This window comes from Lissotriton vulgaris, chromosome 2_1, assembly GCF_964263255.1.
Source record: "Lissotriton vulgaris chromosome 2_1, aLisVul1.2, whole genome shotgun sequence".
NCBI classification, from domain to species: Eukaryota; Metazoa; Chordata; class Amphibia; order Caudata; family Salamandridae; genus Lissotriton; species Lissotriton vulgaris.
Window position 1 is genome coordinate 2021798058 of NC_141687.1, and position 24703 is coordinate 2021822760.

At 47.2% G+C, this 24703-nt stretch overlaps 1 protein-coding gene across 1 annotated transcript in view; it reads left to right on the top strand.

Annotated features, from left to right (window-relative positions):
• Positions 1-24703, top strand: part of USP8 (ubiquitin specific peptidase 8) — a 580270-nt gene that overhangs the window by 69745 nt on the left and 485822 nt on the right. Inside the window, exon 4 of the mRNA XM_086958250.1 lies at positions 20637-20790. Within this exon, the coding sequence (XP_086814376.1) occupies positions 20637-20790 (154 nt within the window). The remainder of the gene's footprint in view (positions 1-20636; positions 20791-24703) is intronic.

Below are 24703 nucleotides of genomic sequence, written 5' to 3' on the forward strand. Positions count from 1 at the left end.
GTAAGTGCGTCTCCTGCAGGAGGCAGATATCAGCCTTCGAATTCTCCAGGAGAGACAAGACTGCCCTGCACTATATCGGGTTATTCAAGCCTCGGACATTTAAAGTGAGGAGGCACAGCTCAGCCGCCGACATAGGGAATCTTCATACCTTCAAGCTGCGTCCCAGGAGATCCCTGCACTCCTGCATTCCCATACTCATCCATTCTCACCGGAACTTGGACCCCCTCCCTCTCTACCACGAACCCGGCACTAAAGCCGAGCTCCTCTTGAATCAGAACACCCCACCCCACCCCAGGAGCCCTCCCTAACCCCGACCAGAATCACCCCCCAAAACTCCTTCCACCCCCCAACAGTCAAAATAGTCCTGGGCCGGTCATGTCTTTGTTCAGGCCCTCGGAATGAAGTGGTAACTGGAAACGTGGCACTGGCGGTCCCAGCGGCCCCCCATCCGGCCCCACTCAAGCCCATATGGCATCAATGCTAAGAGAAGAAAGACCCTCCTCTCTTCTATTGCGCATGAGGAAGAGACTCAGTCTTGTGTTGCAGTATCCTTAGACACCTCCTCGATAGCTGCCGCCTTCTCCTGCGCCACCGTCTCAGGGTCCGGCCTATGGGCCTGTCTGGGCGCTCGTCGACGCCGCACTTTCTGCCAACTCTCCCCCGAGGGGCGGGGGGTCTCTCCTGCGAGGAGTTGCCCACATCCTCTCCGGCCCTCGAGGACTCCTCCGACTCTATCCCCAGCAGGGTGCACGCGTCCGTGAGAGATCGGAAATGATGTAGTGCGCCATTCCATTTGAAAACCAGGTGGAAGGGGTGACCCCAAGAGTAAGGGACCCCCTTCTCGTGGAGGAATGAGGTGACCACCTTGAATGCTCTCCTTTTTTGTAAAGTTATAGCGGAAAGGTCCTGATATAGCGTGATCTGAAGATCTCAATAGCATAGAGGGTGCTTTTGGCGCGCTTCCTGCATTATCCTCTCCTTCAGTGGGAAATCCGTCAGGAACGCCAAAATGTCCGGCGGGGGGGCGGGCGCCCTTCTTGCAAATCCCACTCTGTGAGCCCTGTCAATGCGTATCACAAAGTCTTCCCCTTCTCCTAAAATGTCCCGAAACAGGCCCTGCAAGAACAGGGTGATGTCACCCCCCTCCGCCTTGGATGGTACACCTCGGACGCGTATATTATTCCTCCGGGAGCGGTTTTCTAAATCTTCCACATGGGCCTGTAAGTCCAATTGCTGTTTTTGCTGGCGCAGCACCTCCTGCTGCAGTTGCTCCACTTCTTCACTCCGCGTATGATCAGCCTCTTCGACAGCGGCCACCCTTTCTTCCAGTCCATCGACGTCGTGGCGAAGCTCCCGATACTCTCCCGCCATTTCCTGTTTTTAGGGTCTGGAAGTCCTCCCGTAGAGAGTTGAACAGGGATTCCAGGAGCACCTTGGTAATCGGGCCCCTTCGTCTTCTCGCCTCACCGAGTCTGTGGCCGCCACCTGGCCTGAGCGGCTTTTGGTCCCCTTAGGTGTTCCCTTCGTCAACATATCTGTGATGGTGCGTCCTCCCTTGCGTGATCCCCCAGACATGTCAGGGTCCGCAGAGCACGTGCCGCCAGAGGCCCCCTGCTATGGCTCAAGGTTGCCCCCCTCCGTCTCCACCACCAGCTCTAAGGCCCACCAGCCTCACCTGGGCCGCCTGTGTAGTGGTCCCTCGGCTGGGGGTCAGTCAGGCTATCCGACGGCGTTCACCAAGCTCCAGGACTCAAAAAGGGGGCCCTCACAATCCAGAGTCAGTCCGCCCACCGCTGGGCTCCTGAGCGGCTCGCCTGTGCAAAATTCTAGGTGCCACCTGTCCAGGGGGACTGCTTCCCGTCCACCAACCAGGGCTTCAAAGAGGGGTTCCCTCCAACTAGGCCTCGAGGGTCGAGTTATACTCTAAGGGCAGGCCGGCCCTCGTCACTGGTCTCTCACTTCTGCTGCAGGTGTGTTTCAGGGCTCTCCCAGGCTGCCAGGCAAGTTCGAAGCTGCTGCAGGACTCCCACGCTGTTCGAGGGCAGGCTCGAACGCCCCAAGAGGCCCACTCTATGTGCCGCCCTCGTGCCTCAGCGCTCCGGTCTCGTTTGGCGCCAGCCCTCCACACTCTCCCGGCTCTGCTGGGTATTCCTTAGACAGTAGGCCTCCAATCCCCAGCCTCGATTTTCGCTACGCCTGCTGGGCCTCAGATCGGCCTCGCCCGCCCCCGCAGCTTATCTGATGCCCCTCTTCGTCCTCTTCTATGCCCCGCTCCCGGGGGGGGGGGTCCCCCTGCGTCCTCTTCTGGTGGCCCCGGGGTAACGGCTATTCTTCCCGCTCCCCGTTTTATCGGGAGTAGGCCCCTTAGCCCGGACCTCGATTTTCGCGCTCCCCGAGTGTGCGCGTTCTCCGCCCCAGGGAGCCTCTCACCTCGGATGCTGCTGTATCCGTCTCCGCCGAGGGGCCCTCGATGGCCGGTCGCCGCCCGCCGCTCACTTCTACGACTCAGATTGCACCTTTCAGCTCCGGCACACCTCAGCCCCGGCTGCACCGCTGCGGCCGGATCTCCGGTTTCAAGCGCCGCCGCGGGTCCAGCCGCTCTGTCGAGGGGTGCACTGCGGGTTGTGTGCCAGGGGCCCCCCACTGTAGGCATTGGAGGGGGGTCTAGCGTTGCTGATCGGGCTATTACCGGGGCCGGGATCGGGAGCCTCTTCAGCACACGTCCTCCGCGGTCGTCATCTTGGCCACGCCCCCAGCTAGTGTATTCTAACAGAAATAAACATGGTACAAGTAAGGCAGAGCATCACCCCCGGCGTCATCGCTAATCACAATCCCGTGAGCTAGGGCCTATGTCAGTAACAGATTGACTTAATAACAGAGTAGTAACCATAATAATCATGTGAAGTAACCAGTATAACGTAGATGGCAAATGGCTGATATATCAAGTTAGCAGAACCAATGCATCAATCAGTCTTTGAATAGCCAACAGTCATTGAGAGCAAAAGTAGGAGGCCCAATGAAAATGTGTTTGGAAGCGTAGATATACTCTTTTAATACATGACACTAGAAACCGGTACAATGGAAAGGATACTCATTTAGAAGCAGCTGGGGGACCCGGTGTTGTGTGTCCATATGGAGATCCTCCGGAACGTCAAAGAGTCTTTTGAGCATCTGAGGATCCGTAAAGATCTGAGGAGCACCTTGGATGACCACACAAAACTTTGCTGGGCCTATGAATCCAAATTGGTAACCCAGCGAACGCAGCTTCGGACGAAGAGCAAGAAAGGCCTTTCTCACATCAACAGTGTCCTTGCTGTAATCCTGTCAGATGAAGATCTTGCTGGATTTCCATAGAGTGTGGTTATTTTTACGTACAAAAGATAAGATTTGTTCCACATGTTGATATCGTAGGGGTTTGCAGACGATTGGCCTGGGACCTTTTTGGCTCGGAGTGATTTTACTGGGAACTCTGTGAGCCCTGTTGAATTCAAGCGGCTGGTGAAAAGTGAGGTTAGTTGCTTACGAGAACCATGACTCCAAGAAGAAAACACAGGAGCTGAAGGCTTCCTCTGAGCCTTCCGGTATTCCAAATATGCGTAGGTTCCCCCTTCGATTCCTGTCTTCCAACTCGGATAGCCTCCTTGACTTATGATCTGAGGATACAGAAAGGTTTTTGAGAGATTTGCAGACTTTTGTCTCAGTCTTCTAGACGTCTGATCCTTGCTTCCGTTTAAGTGAGCCTGGCGTTGGTGTCTCGAATATCTTGTCTAATAGCTACGATTTCTTCCTTTGTGGATTTCGCTAAGTCATACCCTTCCGCAAGCTTATTTAGTATGATATCCATTGTGTCGTTGATGTCTTTCCTGCCCTTGATAGGTGAAACTGGTGCAGGTGGGTCAGCCTTGAGCCTCTTAAGATTTTTTGCTTCCTTCTCGCTCATGGTACCCACTTGCAGTGGAGTGCTTTGATAATAGAGTCCCCCTGCTTCACTTTCTGAGAGGCAGGCCCAATAGGCAGGCCCGAGGGCTGATGAGATCGTGGAGGATGAACAGTGTCACGGGGTAACCACCTTTAATTTAGTGCGTGGTTCATGACTGTAAAGGTAGTGAAGGTTTCAGAGGCCCTACTGAGGGCGTTTTTCATTGAGAGCTCAGATCTTAGAAGATGGGATTGTGCCAGCAGTGAAGTAAGGAAAGGCTCCGATGTAAGTCTAGGCCCATCCACAGGCATTGATCTAGAAGCCAGGTGTGCCAAGATTGCAGTTTGCCTTGTTTGTTTTGTTTTGCTTGCCTGTGTTGCAATGTTTTGCTGCTGTTAACTTGCTTTCCTCGTTTTGCCTTGCCTTGCTGTGTTCTGCTCTGCTTTGCTCTGGTCTGTTTAGGTTTGATTAGTTTGCTCTGTTTACTCTGTTTGCCTGCTAGCTGTACTTTGTATTACTTGCTTTGCTGTGTTCTGTTATATTGTACTTCACTGCTAATCTTCGTGAGTATGAACAGTTGTATTCAGTTTCTGCCTCACATGTATCTCAGGCATGCTCTGTTTGCCTGCTTGCTGTACTTTGTTCATGAGCATGATCAGTTGTGCTCATTTGTGCTTAGTTTATGCCCAATACTGCCTCACATATGTGTCTCAGACATGCAGGGTGTATTTCATTGTAGGCAGCAACCCTCATGAACACTCCTGTAAATTGCCTGTTGCTGGCCTTCTCTTGAGCACTGCTGCCTGTGGTGTCTCTTGTGATGTTGCAAAAAAAGGGGGGAGGGCGGATCACGTCGGGATCCTAGGGCTCAGTTTACCATTCAGGGACCTCTGAATGGAAGGCCCAGCCGCAGTCGGAGCCCAAAGGGACAATGTAAGGCAAAGACAGACTCGGCTGTTCCTAATGGATAGAGAGTAATAGGAGATAGAGATACGGTCACAAAAGAAGAGGTAGTGCTCATTGGAGGGCTACCCTGGGAAACCAATATGTTGGTATTAATGGCCTCACACACCCTTGCGAGTGTCATGCTTCATCATTGGCTGTTGCTCCTCGTCGGGCAGGCGGTGCAATGCCCAATGGGCTCACCTCAAAGAGGGGCTCTTTCACGGAGATCTTTTTACCAACTGCCTCGGGTGAAGTGCGGGTGAGGGGCCAGAAAGAAGCGGATAGTGTAGGTATGTGAGTTAAAATGTGACATGAGGTACCTGAGATCAATTTATTCTGGTGGTCCCCTGTCACAGTTAAAAACAGTGGGTAGCCTATGATCGTTGGAATTTAGGATTCCATGTGTCGATCCAGGACTACAGATTTTATCGTGAGGTCAACATGTTTCTCGCTATGCCCTTTGGCTGCGATTCTTCAGGACCTAGTGGTTAACATCTATCCTACGAAAACTTGACTTAGATAAGTGTCAGTTTAAAAGGTTGTACTACCTGTATTGGACAACTCTTGCCTAATAGTCAAAGTGTCTAGGTGTCAACAGTACCCGATAGGTTTTACTTCAAGGGGAAAGAACCATAGGGGTTTAAGGTTCCTGCTGCCTTGGTCAGCACCGTCTGCCTACCCGACCTACCGGGTTCCGGATAGCCGAGTCTGTCTTTGCCTTACGTGTCTCTTGTGATGCCTGCGATTCCTCTCACATGCTACATTTACTGAGGAGCTCCTTCGGTCATGCAATGTGTTTTCCTTCGGTCATTTTCGGTCATTTTCAGTATTTTCGGACTTTTACGTTCGTTTCCCTTCATATGTCATGTATATGAGTTAGAAAATCGCTCATATAAGCCCCCTTCAAGCACTACGCTCAACCACCATTATCCCGTCGGTGGAGTCGATTTTCAGCCAGCCAGCACGCCCGCCATTTTCTTGGTTCACGAGGCCCTCTGCTCGCACGCCCGTGAGTCAGCACCGGGGACACAGGGGAAGCCTCAGCATGGGGCCAGGCGGCAGCGCAGGTAACCCTGGGGTAGACAAAGCGATCGAGTGTAGGCAGATTATAGACAGAGTGGGGCCGCGTTGCTTCGCTTTAACTGCCGGGTGCGCCCGCCATTTTATGTAGAAGCGCTAGCAGTGAGCGCGGGTAATGTCTGGTTCCCTTGAAGGACGGCGGGCGGTGGAAAGCGCGCTCTCCAGACCCCCACTTACGGGCCTTGTTGGTTAGGAGCTCCGATCAGTGGCGGGTGCCTGTAGATGTAAGTAGGCAATCTGCTTTCACGGACTCAGCCGCTGCGTGGGCTCCGCCGCTTTCTCATTGCCGGCAGTGTTCTTCCAGGCTTCGGGGATCTCTCAGAATTCTCCGCACAGGAGCCCCGTATCGCCATCAAAACCAGCCACGAGTGAGTCTATAACTTCCGATTATGAAATCCATATAATAACTTTAGCCCAGTTTTGGCGTTCCAGATGCATAAGGAACTGGTTGCCACGGGAGGAGGTGTCCAAACCACGCCCCCGCGCATCTTCAAGATCTAAGCGTAAGAGGGAAGTGGCCTTCAGAAATGGCGAAAATGCACATCAACTTTTTGGAACTTCGATCAATATCACTGGCCCTGCTGTCTTTTCGACCTCGTCTCCGAGGTTCTACAGTTCTCCTCAGAACCGACAACATCACTTGCATGCATTACCTAAACAAGCAGGGTGGTACAAGGTCTCACATTCTGTCCCAGGAAGCTCAAAATATCTGGAAGTGGCTTCTCCAGCACAATATCACAATCAAAGTGGAACATCTTCCAGGGATCCAAAATACCTGGGCAGATTCCCTCAGCAGGGCAAAGAAATCGTGTCATAAGTGGGAATTGGATCAAACAATAATGGACAATATCTTTCAAAAGTGGGGCAAGCCAAATCTGGATCTCTTTGCCACCAAAGACAATCGGAAGTGCCTTTTCTTCGCAATTTGGGAACCGGAGAAAGGTTCCTGGGGGAACACTTTCATGATGAGATGGATGGGAATTTTGCCTACGCATTCCCTCCTGTTCCTCTGATCCCGAGGCTTCTACACAAGATGAAGAAGGAGCCATGCTGCATGATTCTGATTGGACCGAAATGGCCACGTCGGCACTGGTTCACAGAACTTCTCCTTCTCTCCAAGTGAAGGCCATTCCGCCTTCCGATAATACCGGCTCTACTAACAATGAGCAAAGGCCAAATTCTTTATCCTTACCCAGCTCAACTGCAACTCCATGCTTGGTTCATGGACTCACAGATTTCAGGGATGTAGACTTACCTCAAGAATGCATGGACATACTGAATAAAGCAAGAGCCCCTTCTACATTACGGACCTATGCCTTAAAATGGAAGAGATTCTGTTGCTGGTGTTATAACAACAGCTTACATCCGTTGGAATGTCCTCCTGATAAGGTTCTGCCTTATCTTTTGCTGCTTTCAAAGTCTGCTCTAATGTTCGCATCGCTTAAGTTGCATTTAGCCGCTATTTCCACAAACAGAAGATCTTCTGGGATGGCGTCACTTTGTTCTAATCGTCTCATTAAGCAGTTCCTGAAGGGACTTTTCAGAGCTTTCCCACCTATTAGAGCTCCTCCTCCGGAATTAAGACCGAACCTGGTTCTACAACAACTGATGAAACATCCATTTGAACCCATTCATAAAGCGGATATCAAGTATCTCTCATGGAAGACGGCTCTGCTGTTGGCATTCACCTCTTCCCGACGAGTGAGTGAAATACAGGCGTTTACTATAAGGCAACCATATTTGAAATTTGCTAATGATTATGTCCTCCTGCGGACTAATCCCACGTTTATACCTAAAGTTCCTACTTCATTTCATCTCAAGGAGCCGGTAGTATTGCGAACATTCTTTCCTAATCCGACTTCAGCAGCGGAGAAGTCATTGCATACCTTGGATGTCAAAAGATGCTTGAAATTTTACATATCTCGGACTGTGTCCATCAGAAAATCAGATCAGTTATTTCTCTTGTATGGTGGACCCAAGTCAGGCTCAGCTGCATCAAAATCTACTATCTCAAAGTGGATTGCATCCGCCATTCAATTCTGCCATTGTAAGGCAGGTCATCCATTGTTAAGCAAGCCTAAAGCTCATTCTACCAGGGCAATGTCTTCATCTACGACATTGTTTGCTGGTGTGTCTTTGGACAAGATTTGCCGGGCTGCAACCTGGAAGAGTGTACATACTTTCACTCAGCTTCTATTGCCTGGATCTGGCAACAGAAGCTGAGTCAGCAGTTGGACAAGCAGTACTACGAAACCTCTTTAGATAAGGTAAGCCTGATGGCAGGAATATATATTGTTTCAGATATTATACAGATTCTTTATTGTATACAATCATTGTTGTGTATGGTTTACTCTTTCTCATAGTATAGATTTGTATATATATATTTTGCTTATATACTTTGCAATGGTTTGACATGGTATCTCTTGAACTTCTTATGATACCCACCATCCACTATGTATATTAGTATTATTTACTGCTAGCTACTCTGATTCTAAGCATGTGAATCTATGAAAGATACCCCAATACTGGATAAGAAAACGAGTTACCTGTAACTTCAGTTATCCAGTATTGGTATCTTTCATAGATTAACATGCAACCCTCCCTCCTCCCCGGAGAGGCTTACCTTATCATTATGGCATACTTATGTTCACTTGTGCTACGAAAACCTGATGGTTTGTCTCTCTGTGGGGAAGGTTCTAGGAGGGGCTGCTGCCTGATTGGCTGGTTTCCAAGTTTGGTTCTTTTTGCAAAAGGACTAAGACAGGCTAGTGTAGTAACTTTGCTGTCTACTAAAGGCTATAGTATGACTATAATGTATATATTTTATTGTACCGTGAGACTCCCACCTCGTTGGTGGGGAAGATTCTAAGCATGTGAATCAATGAAAGATACCAATACTGGATAACTGAAGTTACAGGTAAGTAACTCGTTTTCATCTATACTCTGCGCAGCCAATTAGGCAAGCGCCCCTCTATAGGAACAGTTACCTTAAAGTGATTTCTACGACACATGCCAGATGTCCTATGCGGGCTCTGCTGGGGGACCTGAAGTTCCAGTGGACACAGCATTAGCGGAATCTCTCCAACATGGTCCAGTTCTCAGGGGGAACTGCAAACGTCCTGCAGTGGAGGCTAACACACCGCAATTGGGTCTGAGGTGGACTCCTCTCCCTTCCCCAACCAGCTCTCCCACTAATGGCAGATGCATCATTCCTGGGATGGGGCGATCACCTGGGAGAGGGGGAGATCAGAAGTCAGACTCTACATCAACATGTTGGAGCTCCATGTGATCCGACTAGCACTGAAAGCCTTTCTACCCTCCATCAAGAGAAGGCTAGTGCAGGTGTTCATGGACAACGCCACCGCCATATGGTACTGCATCAAACAGGGCAGGGTGTGGTCATGGACCCTTTACCAGGAGGCCCTTCGTCTCTGGACATGGTTGAAATAGCAGGGCATATCCCTGGTGGTTCAACACCTGGCAGGTTCCCTGAACACCAGGGTGGACAAACTCAGCCGTCGATGCCTAGGGGATCACGAATGACGTCTCCACCTGGAGGTGGTGCAAGGTCTCTTTGAGCAGTGGGGAAAGCCTTGGTTAAATCTGTTCGCCTCCGCAGAGAATGCGCAATGCTATGAGTTTTGTGCGCTGGAGTTTCCAAGGCGGCTCTCACTCAGATGCTTTTTGTCTCGAGTGGAGCTCAGACTTCCTGTACGCCTTACCACCCATACAACTTCTGCCCATAGTTCTCAAGAAGATCAGGAACAACTGTTGCGCTGAACAGTAGTATATTTCAAAATCTGGCGCATTTAGTTCTCCAGTTGTGTATAATTTCGTCAGTGACTCCCATTGCACTCACGGTTGCTTTCCAGCTCAAACCAGCCTGATCATTAGGGTGAGCAACGTGCGGAAAAATGTTTTTGGTAATGGCATTGGGATATTTGAGAAGTAAAACAACCGTCTTCGGAGACCGATCATTTTTATGAGAAATATGCGCCCCAATATGGACAACGGTAGCCTAATCCACCTCTCGGTGACATCAGCGAGTTTCTGTATGGCCCAGTTGTAGTTTTCATGAACCACCACTTCCGGGTCTGTATGGATATGCACTCCCAGGTATCGTATGGAATCTGTAGTCCATGCAATAGGATAATCCACCTGGTGTGGGGAGATATTAATAGTTAGTGGATTCACTAGTGACTTATTCCAGTTTATTCCAAGGCCTGATTGTTGCTCGAATCGCTCCACCTCCTGTAGAATAGGTGTTAGGGTCTGTTCACGATTAAGCACATGTAATAACGTTTCGTCTGTGTATGCTGATATTATTAGTGTGTATAGAGGGAGCCGTAATCAACGGTGGCCATGATCCTCCCAAAGGACCCATCTCAGTGGTTCTACTGTTAGAGCATACAACAGGGGGCAGAGGGGGCATCCTTGTCTGGTACCTCTGGTAATCTTCATGGAGCGAGAAAACAGTCCATTCACTTATATCCTCGCCGTAGGCTCTGCATATATCACCTGGACAAGTTGAATGAACACCTCCCCAGCCCCTATTCGTCTAAGCAACTGTCATCAAGAACCCCCACTCCACTGAATCGAAAATTTATTCGGCATCCAAAAATACTGGCGCAGCTCTGATTGTTGGATCAAGGCGATAAATTGTGCAAAATATAATTTGCAAATTACTAGTAAGCGATCGACCCGGGTCGAATCCTTATTCTTCAGGGGCTACGACTAGGTTCAAGGGCTGCGACTAGAGGGAGCAGAGGAGCAAGTCTGTTTGCCGGCACCTTTGCGTATAATTTGGTGTCAGTGTTCAGCAAAGACAAAGGCCTATACGATGAACACTGTTCAGCAGGTTTACCTGGCTTTAGCAATGTCATTAATATTGCTTCCATCATTGTAGGGGGCATAACACTGTCCCTGGCCATTTCTTCAAATAGGTTTACTAGGTGCGGTATTTGCTGGTCCTGATACTCCTTGTAAAAGGCAACAGTGCGCCCATCCGAGCCCGCGGCTTGTTTGTCGGGCATTTTTTATAGCGCGGTAATAATCTCAGTCTGGCGTAGTGAGGCCAGAAGCCTCTCCAGGGGGCGTCCGTCCTTTAACCACATGGCTGCTAGGCGTTTTCCCGTCCTGCGCTGGGAATTGCTTTTTTACTTTATTTTATGACGAGCTGGCCTGGTCATCCGCGCACGGCAGGTAAGCGCCATGACGAGCCCAGCTCGTCATTAGCTTCGAAGGGGTTAACCAGCTCATTTTAATGTATGCTAAGTATTCTACCGCTTCCTCCACACTCTGGGGACGGGATGTATATAGTTCTGTATAATACTCACAAACTCTATCTGCTATTTTTGTCGCGTCTGGTATCAACACTCATTGGCCGTCCATTATTTTTAATCTTAATTTGCACCTTTTGTGGCAGGGTCAGTGCCTCCAGGGTGGTGCTGGATCTTTCGCCTTCCCTTACACACTAGCATTTCCATACTTGTCGAGGTGGTTCACCTCTGCTAGCGCTTCTTTTTTGTATTGGTCTATCTTGCTTCTAATGAGGCCCAGCACCTCCGGAGTGAAGATTCTCAGCGTTTCCTTATCTAGCTTTGCTATTCCCGCTTCTAATGTATGTAGTCCTCCCCTAATGGAACGTAGCACCCCAGAGTGTTTCGATATGACCACCTCGCAAATATAGCTCTTAAATACTTCCCAGATAGTTACCTTCTTAGGGACGCTGCCAAGGTTGCCGTATCCAGCAGCGTAGACAGAGGAGTAATGAGTATACTCTCTTCCCTGGCGGCGACAATGCCGCCATACCTCTTGTAGATCATCTGCCATGGCCTTAGCTGCTGCTGAACATTGCCGGGCTGGCCCTCTTGACCTATCTAGCCCAGGGGATTGCACACAATTGAAATTGCCTCCCCCCTCTCGCCCCTCCCCCGCCAGAGTGTGGGCATCATAGTTTTCGTAGCAATTTTGTTATGCAGATTTCGATAGAATTGTGGATCCATATATTCTCACCAGCCTCACACAGAAGGGGCCCCTGCGGCTATGTGCCACTACATATCTACCAGTTCTGCCAAGTATCACGCATCGTGTATGACACTAACGCATTTCAGTGCGGTGCTCCGCATCACCGCACTGAAATGTATTGTCACGCATTTAGGCATAGCCCCACAGCTGTCACTCAAGCCGTTAGCGCTGCCTAAAACTATTAAAATGGTGTGGCAGCTGGCAGCGCGCACTGTTCTCATTATATCATGCTTAGGGCTCGCTCGCGGCTGGCTGAATTATTAGTGGCTGAAAGTGAAACATTTACTTGTGTGCATTGAGGCGGGGGGTCATGCCCTGCTGATTGAGAGTTAACTTGAGGGAGGGGGCTGGACTATTTTGCGTCTAAACGTCATGGCGCAGCAGCGCTGTCTGGGGGCACCGTCGGCCGCCGCGTGGCTCAGCTTCTCAGTCAGAAAGCTGCAGTAAATAGTTGAGCCTCAGCCGCGCCGTCCGCGGTGATATAAAATTGCAAAGAGAGCCATACATGAGTGACCGTTGCAGCAGCAGTGATCAGGACTGTCACTGGAGGACCTGAATGGCCTGGTTCGGAGGACTGAGTAAGCAGGGCGGCAAACAGCAATTGCATGGTGGCTCGAGGCCTGCCGCCTGAGCCTACCGCGCAGAGCAGAGTCGCTGCAAGAATTACTGGCAGAGAAGAAGTACGTGAGAAAGTGGTGAAATGCAGCTAAACACGGTATGTGCGATTGAACAATTCCTTCAGGCAGCGCGCGATCTGCAGCTGCCTGCAGTCAGTGGCTCAGAAGATCTGTAGTGTCCTGGCGTGGCTGCATGATCTAATGTCGATCGACACCCTTTATGATATAAATAATATAATTTTACTCTGCTCCGTCACACGTGCATTCATACCGGCCCAGCTGGATTCTCCCCTGAAGACTTTCCCTAATTACTAAAACTGCCATGCCCAGGGGGAGGCTCACTGAGCTGACCTGTACCTGCTCGCTGTCTTCCTCCCTGAGACTTTCCCTAATTACTAACCTTCATTCCCATGCCTCTGAGCTGACCTGTACCTTCTGACCCATCCCTGTGATGGCGTGATCCCCTCCAGTTTTGCTCCGTAGGCATAGAGCCGATCACGCTGCACTATGGTCCAGGGGCTGCCTCTCACAGTCACAGGCCTAGAACAGAAGGAAGCTCTCAGCCGACCCCTCCGCCTCACGCTCAAAAATATAATAATCGGAGAAACAGACTCGGGGTGCAGTCTGAGGGTGAGACGTCTGCCATGGGCGGCGTCTCACATCGCTACCTGTCATCCAGCTACTACCCCTTCACCCTGACGGACCCCCACAGAGCTGCGAAGGAATTTTGTTTAATGCATGCAGCCTGCTTTCCGAAAAAATCGGCATTCTGTCTGTGGTCTGGTAACCCTGGTCAGAATCTGGGAATGAGATCAGTGCTAGAGCAATTTCCACCGGCTCGGAGGAGAGAAAACTCACTGCCAACTGTCTCTTTAAATGTACAGCACAAAGCAAACATATAAAGGGTTACTTGTTGCACTTGAACCATTTCTGCTCACCACTCCCTGGCAACCTGAATGCTCAATGATCATTTACTTTAGGATCCACAGCGGAACCTGTAGAGCCCATAAAGACAGGGTCCCTTCAGCAAAGATGGAACACTTTTTGTATGACCCACATTTGGGGGTCCACACACACTACTTATCGGAAGGTGCAGGGTGCTCGTCCAGCAACAGTACAGTTATTCACAGCAGAGCAGCACATTCGTTTTCCATCCCATAACCGAGATCGTATCTATAAATTAACCAAGCAGGCCAGCGCACCACTGGCTATATTTACTTTCTGCAATAGCCATGTCAAATGCCTCACATTTGCTTTTCCACTTCCATTTCAGATTTTTGCCCATCTCTCTCGCTCCTCCAATATCACCTATACCCTTTCTTTTTCTATCTCTTTCCCTCTATCAACGCTCTCCTCCTTTTATCTACCTCCTCCCCCCTCTCCCTACTCCCATTGTCTCCCTCCTTCCATCTCTTCTACCGCCTCCTATTTTCTTCTTTCTTTTCATCCCTTTCCCTCCACCTTTTACAAATGTATACATGTGTATTCTGCAGTTAATGGCATGTGATGTCTTAATGAACAGCCTGTAATCTACAGCATGTTCAAAACAGGACAGTATAGTCTGCAATGTCACTGTCGTTGTAAATGTAATGCTAAAAGAATGAGAATAGCTAATGGGCAACTGGCTGACGGCCGTGGTTAGAGCTGTGACCAGGTGTGTTTTTCTGTCTCCTCTTTTACGTTTGCGGTTTATTTCTCAAAACCGCCGGAGGTAATTTAAAGCAGGTTTCTGACAATAATAAGGTGTCGGCTATGTTGTATTGGAGATTACTGCGCAAACCTCAGCCTGTGACTGGACAATGCAAAATGGTGCTCGTCAGCCTGTCTGCGCGTGAATCAGCTGAGAGTGTGGCACTTATCCAGCTGAGATGCCTCTGTGTGTAACTTGTTCATGTTGAGGCCTCACACATCCTTCCTGTTGGGCCAGGTCCCACGTCGACAGAGAACATTTCTGGTGCTTTGCAGGAGTTTTAAGATGTTCCTGGAGTTTTTTGTTGCTCAAATGGGTGTAATTTCTGATATTTATATGTGTCCCTCATCTTCATTGCTTGATTTCGCTTGTGAAAAAGTGTCACTCATAATCATTGAAATGTCACTCATAATTACACTGAAAATATTAAAATGTCACACATGGTAATTTGAAACCTTGGCAGCTATGATCTACCTCCCGGGTCCACATCTAATGTCTGTAGTTTAATATTGGAGCCCTGTTTAACCCAAAATAACACTCCTCGTGTGTGTGACATGAAACCAGCTGCTACACAATCTCATTCATTCTTTTCTGCGTAAACAACCCTGTGTGAGGTGGGTTTCCTGCTACATCAATTTGGCGTCTGTGTAACTGCATACCTCCTTACTACTTTACATGTACCAGTCAACCCTCTAACATTCCATGTTAAAAAAATGTAGCGTTGTCCCTCGTCCATCGCTAGGCAGGTCTCTGTTTTTGTTTCCGCTCATAGTGTGTAACCATTTTCACCGTACCTTTGCTGTTTATTGAATTCTTTCCTGATCGTACTTCCTGGGCTACTTATAGCACATACTATTACATCTTCTATACCCCTTCACCACCCCACGGCATGCCCCCAAACTTTGACATACTTTAATTGTGCCTGCCCTTATCCCCCATGTGAACCAACACCTCTTAACGTTCCTTTTAACTGTGTGATACACAACAGAGAGGAAAGTGCCCGACCGGTTATTAAAGCCCAGGTGCATTCACCCATCAAGTTACTTATATCTAGACTGTTACCTCAACTTTGACTTAATCAATACATTAAGCATATTTTAACATCTCATGTACATGTATATCTCCTCCAGTTCTATATTCTGTGCCTCAGATCAGTATGCGTCTAGATACTTCTATGCCCTCCACACTTAACCATAATGTATTTTAGTCTTAAACTTAGGGGGCCTGGGGCTACTCCTCATTTTCAAGGTTGTACACATACCACCATATTCCGCAGGTTGACTTCTGTATTTCAGTTCTAGCACCATTAGTGTGGTCTGGGTAGAAGGCTCAACTCAGTTAGTCGTTTTGATCCAGTGAGTTAGTGCTCATCTCCTTGGTTTTGTCCACTACGGGCGTCTCTCCACCGTGTTTAGGCTTTGTTATATGTTTGTGATCCTACTGTAGGTTGTTAGGGTCTGCATTTATCTTAGTTTTACCATCGATTGTGACCTTCAGATGACCCTGATAAAGCATTGCGTATTCAATGTTTAAGTCTCTTAGCTTCCTCTTCACTGCGGCAAATCTTTGCATTGCTTCTTGTACTTTTATAGTGAAATCCGGATAAAGTGATATTTTGGAACCCTCATAGCTAAGAGCCTTCAACTCTCTTGCCTTTCATAGTGCTGAGTCCCTGTCTCAGTAGTTTAATATTCTAGCAATGAGCCGATGCGGGGGAGCCCCATGTGGCAGCTTAGGTGCCAAAGAATGATGCGCCTGCTCTATAACAAAGATGTTGGAGAAGGTGTCAGCCCAGTAGTGTCCCAAGCAAGTTATCCACAAATAGCTTCATGTTGCCTGTGGGGATGTACTCTGGCTAGCCAACTATACACAAGTTATTACTGTAGAGTATCCATTAGCTTCCATGACTGCTTCCATGCATTTGTGGATTCCATCTGTAGGTCCTCAATTTTTCAGACCCTGCGCTCAACCATGTCAATTCTCTCCACATGCTTGGGTGTTGGGAGCACACTTTCTCACAGTCCCAGCGCAGTTCGCCCCTTTGCATCCTGGTAAATGCAGTACACAGTTCAAACTTACTTCAAAATTAGCTGGAGTTTTTCACCAAAGTTGGTGCAGACATTGCTGTGTCTCTCTAGACATGTGTTTCTGGGTTGAGTCGTCATCATTAGAGAGCAGCAGTATTGGAGAGCAAAGAAAAATTATTTTTCCTTCTACTGATGAAGGATAATATCCAGAAACGCATGTGTCTGGAGATTGACAGCACTGGACTGCACCATCTTTGGTGAAACACTTCAACAAAAATTCAAGTAAGCATTTACCATTTTCAGTGGAGAAGCGTGGCTCAGTGGTTAGAGGCGGCAGACCCGGAAGCTGAGATCGACAGTGGACCAGGGTTCGATTCCCCGCCTCGGCGGGTCTCGGGCTCAAAATTCCACGGACTCGACAATTCTCACTCTGGTGCCTACTCAACTCACGGGGTCACACTCTGCGACTCTGGGCAATAGCTTGCTTAATCTCCACTACGGCCCCTCGCGGCGGGATGCCTGGCTTTCACCTTGTGGACACCCTGCCATGGTTTCTCACAATGGAATACCAGGACGGGTTCCCTAAGCAAGCGCCGGGACGCTTACGGGCAGCTGTGCGCTTTACAAGTCCAGTACATTTACATTTACATTTACATTTAAACTGCATTTACCAGCAAACTAAGGGGTGAACTGTGCTGGGAGGTGAGGCAGTGTGCTCCATTTCCCTTCTATTTAAAAAGGCTCCCTTGAGCCAGTGAGCTGATGAACTCTTGGAGATGCACCTGTGTGCCAGGGAGAGGTACAAAGACCTGAGAGGATGTAAAAATGTAAAAATTTAAATGTAAATTGATACTTGTATAGCGCACTACTCACCTGCAAGGGTCTCAAGGCGCTTGTACGAATACCGCTGTGGAACCCATCCTGGCTTTCCCTGCGAGGCGTCCACTCCTGGGCACCCCCAAGGTGGAGGCCAGGCATCCTTAGCGTTGTGGGGGCCGTTGAGGAGATTAAGCAAGCTATTGCCCAGAGTTGCAGAGTGGGACTCCATGATTGTAATAGGTACCGAGGCGAGAATGATCAGGTCTGTGGAATTTTGAGCCCAAGACCCGCCGAGGAGGGGAATTGAACCCTGGTCCCGGGCTAGACCTCTGCATCAGGGTCTGCCGCTCTAAGCATTGAGCCACACTTCTTCACAGCCGCAGCTTTCTCAGCAACCCCAGATTAATTTTCTTTTTATCTCTACTGGTGAAGGATAATATCCAGAAACACATATGTCTGGAGATTGACAGCACTGACCTGCACCAACTTTGGTGAAACACTTCAACAAAGATTAAAGTAAGCATTTAAACTGAACTGCATTTACCAGGATCCTAAGGGGCGAACTGTGCTGGGAGGTGAAGAAGTGTGCTCCCATCCCCCTGCTCTCCACATGCTTGTCTCTTGTTCTGTCATGCGATTTATGTGGTACAAGAGTGAATCGATTTATCCATCAATGGTTGAGAGGCTTTGCGTTGTTCAAATTGCAACCTAGATTGTGTTTTGGCAGCCTTCCCCATTTTTACTCCAGAGGCACTTAGCGCTTCACCCCCCAAGGCCGCTGCCAGAGTGACCACCACTTAACCCAATGAGGCTACAAGTGTCTCCAGCATTTAGAATCGGATGCTTGAGAGCTTTCCTGCTCACAGTACATTGCAAAAGCAAGCGCAAATTGCTACCAAATAATTAGGAGTTTTGTTGTAAGGTGGTCAACGGCGTATCGATCTCAATTATTCGAGATCATCATCATCTAAAAAGTGAGTAAACGCAGGATTCAAACTTAGGTCCCCAGAGGGATTGCCATGTCGCAGCGTGACAGAGTAATTAATACATTTAAGTTGTGGACTGATTTGAGGCAAGCCATAGAACTCGGACACAAGGGGAAGTTTGAGAGAGTCTAAAATTCTGGATCGGTGAATCAGCAGAAGATAACTTAATACAAACACAGCGAATTGTAAGAATTAATTAAGGAGTGAAAGAGTAGAAAAAGAAATTAGACAAAACTCATGATGCATAAGATTCCTAAAGAAGTAATTACAGTGAATTATTATAAGGTGAGTAAAGGTGAGTGAATCACCCATCTCTTCTTGCCTTATAATCTCGAATAATTGCGATCAAAACACCGTCGACCACCTTACAACAAAACTCCTAATATGTGTAAATTGTGTATAAGGAGTTTTCTTATGTTGTCAATGCGATGTATGTTTTTATAAATCCCTCCTTAACTCATCACAACACGCTTCCTTTTCACTTATCTCTGAGCACCTTATCTTTATAGTTTTTAAATATTTTTGAATATATATATATTTTTGAATATTGTTAAATAAATTAATTGACTTGCAGTGTTCATATGTGTCCCGCCCCATATTTGCCCTCCCATTTAATTTGTAAATTTCTTTTGCCATATGACACAGGATATAAGATTGATGTTCATTTGAAGTTAATTTAATATCTCTTTGACTGATTGGCCTATTATGAACAATAGCTGTTTAGCCCTTCAATCAATCATGGCATTTATATAGCGCACTACTCACCCGGAGGGTCTCAAGGCTCTTGGGGAGGGGGGGGTCTGCTACTGCTCGAACATGATCCAAGTAGCCTTTGTCATTCACCCGTACTTTGAACTCCACCTATCAACCTACGAGAGAATGCTAATCACTAGATTTAGGCTAAACATCTTCTTTAGAATGGTCACTTTTCCGTCACAAAACTGTTGGGACGCTATACTGCCGCCTTGTCCTTGTGACGGCCTATCAGCGCAGTCGAACTTGCACGTGATCCTGCTTTGTAAATACCATCAAGCCCACAGAAAGATCTGGCTTTTACCGATACTCAAATCTTGGGGATTGAGACAGTGTCGACCTGCTCTTTTAAGATTGCAAATGCTGGAAACAGTGAATGTCTGTTACTTTGTTAGTAGCTTCCTAAAGTGCATTATGAAACACAGAAAAAACCTTTAAAAAAAAAAAAAAACTATGTAACATCTATCACAACCGGCACCCTGCACATTTTGAACAATCTTCTCTTTTTTAACTAGGAAATGATTTTTATCTGAATTGTCTGTAATATGTGTATTTTTATAATGTATGCTATTCTGTGTTCTTTTATGGTTTTTCCACTGTGAACAAGCCGAATAAAGATTTATATATATATACTGCTCGAACAGCCAGGTCTTGAGCTGCTTCCTGAAGGCGAGGTGGTCCCGGGTCAGGCGGAGGTGGGTCGGGAGGGTTCTATCTCACACATGCTTGCCGCCTTCAACTCAAAGCATACTGTAATAGATGTTGGTACTCCAACTCAAAGCCTCCTGTAATAGAGGTTTGTGAGGCTTCTTCTCGTGCACCAAACAGTCAAAAATGCTTCAAGCAGAGGATGAGCTTGGAAATAAGAAATCATAACAAGGTTTCTGTGCAGAAATTAACTTTTGGTGCTGTACTTTAACTGATCGAATAGATGCGTATTAATAGGTTAAAGTGAATTGCTTTAAAATTTGGCAGAACGGTCAGTGAGTTGAAACGCTATAGCCTAACGTATATCTACACCTCTCAAGTTTGAATATAGGGAAGGACTAATCTTTCAGAGGTCTATAATTTTAGTAACATGAATAGTATGATAGTAGCAACTTTTTAGCAACAGTAGCTCTAATAAATAATTTCTGAAGAGTATTATTAGGTGCTATAAGAAAATAAGATATTAATATTATAAAATATATGTTCAGTTGTTTAGTTCTAATGACATTTGTTGGAAATTCTTCCTACATAAAAGTTGCAAATTTGAAAATTATTATTTGTTTTACAATGTTAAAAAAAGGTAGTCCTTGTCTTTTGAAAGAAACTACTGATACATGAAAAGTAACTACATGTTTAATGATAATACTGTATCAAAAACACTAAATATGACATTTTTCTTTTTACATTAAAACATACTCTTTTCTTACTTATATATTTAGGTCCTCAAGAGATTCTTTTCTTTGAAACCTTTGCGCTAAGTAGATGAAGGATGCAGTTTTTGTTCAGTTCTTCTACCATAGTTACCATGAGAATGTAACCATCTTTTTATTGTATTACACATGAATCTCAAAGTATTTGCAGTATAAAACAGCTATTGCCACAGGGATTCCAATCCTTAAAATATTTTAATCTTGATAGCAGTTAAGACTTTGTTATAAATTTGTCAGTAAGTTCTTTCAGTATTTGGTAATAATGAATATTTCTATCTAATTCGATGAAGGGAAATTTAAGCTCTTCTTAGCGAAGTCATTTGATTAAAACTAGAAAAATTTAATTTTAAACTAGATATGAAGAAGCTGAGGTTCGGAAAAAGCTGGAAGAAAGAGAAAGACAGGAGGAAGAGCTCAAGAAAAAGCAAGAAGCAGCCAAGCGTGATGCAAGTGTCTTGGCCATTAAACGTGTAGACGAAGGCCCAAATTCTAAGGCTAAGACCCTGAAGGTATGGTTGATTCATAATTATTTCCTGCACTTTACATATTTGTCCTGTTAAAGGATTTTAAAATCAGAACCAGCTCACTCTTTAGCTATTGTGCTGTATTAAACTGTGCATCTGATCAAACGTTTGAGATCTCAATACATAGTTGGAAGAATGAGCGCCATTTTCCCAAAATGCCAGGTGTAATGAAAGTAAATGCCTATGACATCACATAGAATGCGTTCTCTCATACTTCACCTCACAAGATTCTCTTATTTGATGCTGGGGGGCTCTGGGAAGGACAAGGAGTGCACAACTATAGAAACAAGCATTGAAAAGGCAATAGGTCTGGCCTTGGCAATCTGGTACAATGATTAATGCTTTTTTTATTGCAAGCATATGTCACAAAAGAAAAAGCTCATTGCCACTACCTAAACGTTTCAGTCATAAGCTTGCAATTAATTTTAAAATTATAAAAATAAATTAGCCAATATTAATAGAACAGTATATGTGCGTCCTCACCAGCTGGCATATAAAGAAACCTTTTTTCTTTTTAATGCAGACTACTGGAAAATGCGATTCATACTGGATCAAAGGAAAGGTACTATTGACTTGAAAATACTGTAACCTCAAGGCACATTTAAACACACATAGATGAGTAAAAAAATAAAAAAGGTTAAAAAATAATAGAAACAAATCACCACCCACCAACCCTGGTACTGAGGGCACTTCTTAACAGGATTTGCACTTGTGTTCAGACATAATTGCTTTGCTCACAGTGCAAAAGAGTCAGTGCCTGAAGTGATCTGACCCCTTACTCAATGCTGTAGGCTCTAATGGGTCGAAGTAAAATAAAAGTGACGGTTCAACAGACCACTAGATGAAGAGGTCGCCAGTAGATAGTTATAGTTAGGAAGATCGGGGATACCGATATTTCTGTATCTGGACGATTGGCTGATCAAAGCAGAATCTCCGGAGATAGTGCTCCATCTTCTGCAAGAGACAACTCAGTTGTTGCACAGGTTGGGTTTTTTGATAAATGTACCCAAATCTCACCTGGTGCCCTCCCAGCGCAACCTGTTCATAGGTGCGGTACGTGCATTCCCTCCTCCTCAAAGGATTCGCGACATACAGGAAAGGATTCCTTTATTTTACAATGGAGCGGTCGTTCCAGTCCTGAAGGTCCTTCGCCTGCTCGGTCTGATGGCTCCTTGCTTCCTGTTGGTCAACCATGCACGCTGGCACATGAGAGCACTCCAGTGTGCCTCCGCAGGCAGTGGTATCAGCACAGCGGAGATCTCAGGGAGTCAGTGAGGATCTCGATAGAAACTGCAGCGGATCTGTCTTGGTGGGGTGTGGAAGGCAATCTGTCACAAGGAAAGCCTTTTCAACTACCTCCATCGGTGGCCCCAGTGATATCGGATGTATCCACTCTAGGGTGAGGTGCTCATCTGGGGGATCTGGAGGTGAAAGGTCTTTGGTCTCCAGAGGAAAGGTTGCTTCACATCAGCCTTCTAGAATTGCGGGTGATACGTCTGGCGCTTAAGGCCTTCCTCCCTTCCCTTCGCGGTCAGTCAGTTCAAGTCCTGATGGACAACACGACCGCAATGTGGTATGTCAACAAGCAGGGAGGAGTGGGGTCGCAGTGTCTCTGCAGAGAGGCTCTGCGTCTCTGGTCCTGCGTTCAGGACCATCAGATTTGTCTGATGGCAAATCATCTGGCCGGAGTTCTGAACGTTCGTGCAGACCGTCTCAGTCGGCAGTTCTCCGCCGACCACGAGTGGAGGCTCCATCCAGAGGTAGTTCGTCACGTCTTTCGGACTTGGGGGGCTCCTCAGGTGGACCTGTTCGCCACTCACGAGAATGCTCACTGCCCGTCATTCTGCAGCCTCCAGTTTCCGATGCAGGGAGCATTGGGGTACGCGTTTCAGTTGAGTTGAGACTCGCAACTCCTTTACGCGTTTCCTCCCATACCCTTGATTCCTCGGGTTCTGAGGAAGATTCGCCAAGACCGGGCCCAAGTTATATCGATCGCCCCGGATTGTCCAAGAATGGTGTAGTACACAGATCTTCTCCACCTCTCCTCGTGCTCGCCGCTCCGTCTTCCTCACAGGGCAGATCTCCTCTTTCAGATGGAGGGGCAAGTTCTACACCCCCACCTCCAGACCTTACACTTTCATGCCTGGAGATTGAGCGGGGCAACCTGATTTCCTTTTCTCTCCCGCACGATGTGGTGGATGTCATCTTATCGGCCAGGCGGGACTCCACCAAGTCCATTTATTCTTATAGATGGTCTAAATTTGTTGCTTGGTGTGGGGAGAAGTCCGTTGACCCTTTAAGGGCTCGTTTGTCCAATATACTTCAATTCGCACTTTCTTTGGCCCAGCAGGGTTTTGCGGTGGCAACTATCAAAGGTTATTTGTCGGCCTTATCGGCTTTCCTTTGTTTGCCGGACCAGCCCTCTTTGTTTAAATCACCTATTGTATTACGTTTTATTAAGGCCTTACCAATAAATTTCCTCCAACTCCTTTTATTGTACCTCAATGGGACTTGAACCTTGTTGTTACGTTCTTGATGGGTTCGCCTTTTGAACCTTTACACAAATGTCCCTTAAGACTTTTGTCTTTTAAGACTATTTTTCTAGTAGCAATTACCTCGGCAAGGAGGGTAAGTGAGCTTCAAGCTCTTAGTTCAAAGCCCCCATTTTTATCCATTCATGCTGAAAGGATGGTTCTTAGGACCAGGGCTGCTTTTCTGCCTAAAGTGGTTACTCCTTTCCATCTGGGGCAGTCCGTTACCCTCCCTACCTTTTTATCCTCCCCCTCACCCTTCCAAGGAGGAGGAGAGACTTCACCCCTTGGACCCTAAGAGGGCGGTGAGCTTTTACCTTGACAGGATAAGAGAGTTCAGGTTGGATGACCAGCTGTTTGTTGGATTTGCTGGCTGCAAGAAGGGGAAGGCGGTGCACAAGCGCACGCTCTCGAGATGGATTATCCTCTGCATTAAGATCTGCTACGCCCTGGCGGGTAAGGAGCCTCCAGAGGGTATAAGAGCTCACTCTACTAGAGCAAAGTCTTCTACATCTGCTTTGTCTAGGGGTGTGCCTGTTGAGGACATTTGTAGAGCAGCGACTTGGGCCTCCCTCCACACTTTTGCGAAGCATTACTGCTTGGATACCGAGGTGAGGAGGGAGGGCCACTTTGCGCGTGCTGTCCTCCAGGATTTCCTGGTATTGAAGAGTGGACACCCTCCTCTGTGAGTGGGGACTGCATTGGGACTCTATTCACAATGGGAGGAATCCACTGGCAGGTGTATCAATCAGAAGAACAAGTTACTTACTTTCGGTAACGCTCTATCTGGTAGATACTATATCTGCCTGTGGATTCCTCACTGACCCACCAGCCTCCCCGTTGTCCACTCTTCTATGCCTGAGTTTATTGTAATGTAAATATTTTTTATTGTCAAGAAAATGTTTTGTTTCGATTGCATTACTGCATTTGCTTCACACTGTGTGTGTTATCTTGACATTTGTGTACTGTGTATACTATGTATATATCTACTGTCATCGGTCCGTCCGTGTGCCTCGAAGGCACGGAAAAAAGGGCAGAACTGATGTCATCACGCCCGCATGGGCCTATTATGGTATCGGTGATGTCAGTGGAGTCGCGTGCGATGCCGTGCCTCTATGACGTCGTCAACGTCGGCGCGAAGCTACTAAAAGAATTTCCGAATGTTGCTGACGCAAGGGGATATTCACAAGGTGAGGAATCCACAGGCAGATATAGTATCTATAAGAAAAAGCGTTACCAAAGGTAAGTAACTTGTTCATTCGTGACTGTGCTCTTTCGGTGGAGTGTGGTGGGTATTTGGCTTTCATTTACATGTATCTCTGTGTCCAAGAATACTACCCTCTGATTACTCAATTGAAAGGTACATT